The following is a 4,221-nucleotide window of genomic DNA, read 5'->3' on the forward strand; positions in this document are numbered from 1 at the left end:
TTCTTCTATTTGATAAGTTGTGTTGTTTTTTTGAAAAGATGATTGCATTCAAAAAAATTATTATATTTCTAGAACAATATTGTCTCAGATTTGATTTAAATAATTTAAGGTATGAACAATTTGCAAAGACATTTTCAAAATCTATTAAATAAAAAATTAATATTTGTCTTGTTTTTTATTTTGTAGATTTTATAGATTTGTGATTTTTAATATAAATTTTAATAATTTTATTATTTTGTATATGATTGAAAAAAGAATGACCCATATTAAATTGCCTTCTTAAAAGCTTAGAAAAATATAATTTTTATTTTTATATAATATCTATATATGTAAAATAAACAATTTTAAATTAAGAAACATACCTCCTTTACTTCAGGGGAATTGAGATCTCCTCTCAATATATACAATACTTTGTATCATAGCTATCACCAAATAAACTGCACTTATTAGACAATTACTAAACATACTTTAAATAACATGTAAAAATGCAATGGTTAAACTTTGTAATTACAGATTTTTTAAATATGGATAATTTTGTAGTTGAATATTACTAATATATTAGAATTAACATATATGTTATATTATTGTAATTTTTCTGATTATAAATCTTTTAAAATATTGATTATTTTGTAGTTTAATATTACTAATATATTAGAATTAACCTATATGTTATATTATTCTGTGAATTTTTTTTTTATTTTAAGTATTGTTTTTCTTTTTTAACTATTCTCACATCTGCCTTTAAATGGTTATAATTTACACGGGAAAAAATGACGTTCATGAATCTACATACAAAGTGAAGTGAGAGCATTTTAAAAAAAAAAAATGTAAAGTAACCGGCGTTAAAAAACAAATACGGTAATTAAATTTCCCCTTGGCAGAACCGACAAATTTGAAAATAAAAGATTCCATGCCAATTCGTCAGTTGGGCAAACTTTAATTGACTTCTTGACTTCGACAAAAGTGAAAATAGAAGATTCCATGCCAAATCGTAAGTGGGGCAAACTTGATTTCTTGACTCCGGAGTCTTCGGCGAACTCCGATTCCACGGTCTTTCCTTCACGGCCATGTTCTCCGATTCCATCTCCATTATTGGGAACCCCCTGTTATCAGGTCTCATATTTCGAAGGGCATAGCATGAGAATACCTACGCTTCAGCTTAACAATTCAATGTCTCGCACTGTCTACATTTGCCTTCTTGCATTCGCCCTCCTGTGCTCCTCGATAACATGTCTCCGCACTCCCTATCAGGTCTGTAAAGGGGTTCGTAAATGTGGCCGCCTTGAGTTAAGCTATCCTTTCGGTCACAAAAACAGCGGCTGTGGTGATCCTGACTTTCAGCTTGACGACTGCCATCACCAGGATCACTTTCCTCTGCTTAATATCAGTGGAGACCAATATCGTATATTGGAGGCTCCCTTGGACACTACAAGCGGAAGAAATAGCATCACAATTATTAACGACAAACTGTGGGGAGGTAAATGCAATCTTTCAGGTAACTACAATCAATTCTGGTTGTCAGGCTCTCATTTTCAAATCTCCAATATTACATACACCAATATCACGCTGTGGATGCACTGCGATGAAAAACAGGTGGGGAGTTCTCAAAAGTTGCGTTTATGTGACGATGAATGGTACTACTTATCGAAACATGAATTTGGAACAAGATTCTGCGTTAGCCATATTCAAGTGCCAATTAAGAAGTTCTTAGTTGAGAATCAGAAAATCAAGTGTCCGCTTCCGCAGAATCATCAGAATTTCTCAGCTGATCTTCGGCACATCAACGGATCGGTTGTGCAGAACAAACAGAATTTCTCAGTTGAACCGCAGCACATCAACAGATGGGTTCTGCAGATCAATCAGACATTTCTAGGCCAGGGGTTCGAAATAACTTGGAATGTCGACACCAACAGATATCGAAGCTGTGGCGCTTGTCTGAAAAGTAACGGGAGTTGTGGTTATAACATTACAAAACCGACAAAGTTTCTTTGTTACTGCACTAATAACACTTCTCATCCAAGCGAATGCCCTGGCAGAGGTATTGGTACGTTTCTTGATCGCATTCTAAAAAATTGATTACAAACCTCAATCCTTAAATTAGATATCAAATTATATAAACGGATTAAATTCTCCATTCCATTAGATTTCTTGAATCTGGACATGTAAATGCGTTTCTCCATTTGTCAAGTATGCGTTCTCTTAGCAAAAATTGGGGATTCTTGCAGTTTCTCAACATACTTTTAATGTCAACAACACAAATCATCGAAACAAAATCGCCATTATAGTAGGTAAGTAGGATTCCTTCCCATTGAGTATCTCAACATAAAGAATTTGTGTCGAATTTGGATTTGAGTTCCATTATTCTATTATCGTGATGATATGAATCTGTTCATTGGACCGCAGGTTCTTCCTTTGGAGGATTTGCGTTGGTAGCAATAATACTAGTACTGCTATTAGTGTGTTATCTGAAGAAGAAAAAGCCTCAGGGTATTGCTGGTTATTTCAGCAAATATGAGAAAAAGGGCAAGGCAGGATGTGTGCCTGGGCTGGAGATAGGGAATTTGCCAATATTCTCATACCAAGAACTTCGAGAGGCTACAAATGGCTTCCACAAGGAGAACGAACTTGGGGATGGAGGGTTCGGGTCGGTCTATCTGGGTAAACTTCGAGATGGGCAAACTGTAGCCATAAAGAGACTTTTTCAGGATAACTGTAGAAGAGTTGAACAGTTCATTAACGAGGTGGAGATATTTTCATCCTTGAGTCATCCACAATTAGTTCGTCTATTTGGTTGCACAAGTGCCGATAGTCCAGAGCTGCTTCTGGTATACGAATTTGTTCCAAATGGGACGCTGGCCGATCATCTTCATGGTAATCGCAGATGCCCAGAGGGATTACCGTGGAATACTCGCTTTAACATTGCTGTCCAAACAGCCAAGGCCTTGGCTTTCCTTCACGGCATCGATCCACCTATATTCCACAGAGATGTGAAATCCTCTAATATTCTCTTGGACGAGAATTTCAATGTCAAGGTTGCAGATTTTGGGCTTTGCAGACTTCTGCCTGTAGATGCCTCACATGTCACTACTATCCCACAAGGCACACCTGGGTATGTTGACCCACAGTACTACCTGTGCTATCAACTGACTGAGAAATCCGATGTGTACAGCTTTGGGGTCGTTTTGGTGGAGATCATCTCTGCCAAAGTAGCTTGGGACATAAATCGGAGTAGAAGGGAAATCAACCTTGCTAACTTGGCGATATCGAAGATTCAAGAAGGGGCTTTGCATCAACTAGTGGATCCACAGCTGGATATTGAAATGAATCATAAGGTGAAGGTGATGGTAGGTGCCGTTGCAGAATTGGCCTTCAGATGTCTGGCGTCAGAGAGTGATGATAGACCGGACATGAAGGAAGTTGTTGCTGAGCTTGAGATAATCGCAGGATTGTGGAGTGCCTGTCCAAAAGCAGGGGAACGCTGGGGTTCTTTTCCCAGCAGCAAACAGCCATCATCTCCCACCTCTGTCCAAGACAACTGGTTCAGCATAAACTCCTCTCCTAACTATAGTCCATAAATTTCTCCATTATGTATACAGATTAACATGCAGGTTTAGGATTTAGTTGAGAAATTTATAGATTTATGAAGGGTAAACCTACCAATTGAGACAAATCTATCGTACAATGTTTCTTTCTGCTTCAAATTATGTGGTTGGAAAAATCAAGGGCATGAACAAGTGCTACCACACGCATTTGTTCGCAAGCATGTTTTAACCACATCAACGGTAGTTTTTACTTTCAATTTTCATATTAAAATACCATAAATGGTGGTGCAAAGGGAGCAAAATTATAGTATACAAAAATGCATAAAATTAAATGAAGGTTAATGGGATGGTAAATTGCAGTAGCCGCGATAGAATATCGAGTATTTCAATTATTTTAATTTCAATACGAATTACTATAAAGGAATTATAAATGATTTATTATGGGTGGTCCAAATTTATTGAGAATAAAGGAAAAAATATATGGCAATGTTATCTCCATATATCCTTATCACAACAACTTTGAACCTAATGAAACTTTTAGTTTTTCTAGTTTACTTTAAGGATTAGGTAAGGCCACTATGTTAATATTTTTTTTTTTTTGAAGTTAATGAAACCACACATTAGAATAGTTTTATTATTGTGACACTTTGAAATGATCTCAAGCATAACAAGGTCATCT

The 4,221-nt window shown here is 36.2% G+C and overlaps 1 protein-coding gene across 1 annotated transcript; it reads left to right on the plus strand.

The window, feature by feature from the left end:
- The first annotated feature begins 981 nt into the window (after positions 1 to 981).
- On the plus strand, positions 982 to 3,884 carry LOC149174486 (LEAF RUST 10 DISEASE-RESISTANCE LOCUS RECEPTOR-LIKE PROTEIN KINASE-like 1.2). The gene is made up of 3 exons (XM_089420865.1): positions 982 to 2,044; positions 2,226 to 2,288; positions 2,404 to 3,884. The coding sequence occupies exons 1-3, from the start codon at positions 982 to 984 to the stop codon at positions 3,573 to 3,575; spliced, it is 2,298 nt and encodes a 765-aa protein (XP_089276991.1). The 3' UTR covers positions 3,576 to 3,884.
- The last annotated feature ends 337 nt before the right edge of the window (positions 3,885 to 4,221 follow it).

Source organism: Pinus tabuliformis, chromosome 4_1 (genome assembly GCF_031772625.1).
Source record: "Pinus tabuliformis cultivar Carrire ecotype Pingquan chromosome 4_1, CPIR1, whole genome shotgun sequence".
Lineage (NCBI taxonomy): Eukaryota > Viridiplantae > Streptophyta > Pinopsida > Pinales > Pinaceae > Pinus > Pinus tabuliformis.

What these genes read in the sequence shown, in the direction of transcription:
- LOC149174486 (XM_089420865.1), top strand. Translation starts at nt 982, where the DNA reads ATGCCAAATCGTAAGTGGGGCAAACTTGATTTCTTGACTCCGGAGTCT. An exon ending in ATGCCCTGGCAGAGGTATTG is followed by an intron (nt 2,045 to 2,225) that starts GTACGTTTCTTG and finishes GGATTCTTGCAG; the next exon opens with TTTCTCAACATACTTTTAAT. An exon ending in CAAAATCGCCATTATAGTAG is followed by an intron (nt 2,289 to 2,403) that starts GTAAGTAGGATT and finishes ATTGGACCGCAG; the next exon opens with GTTCTTCCTTTGGAGGATTT.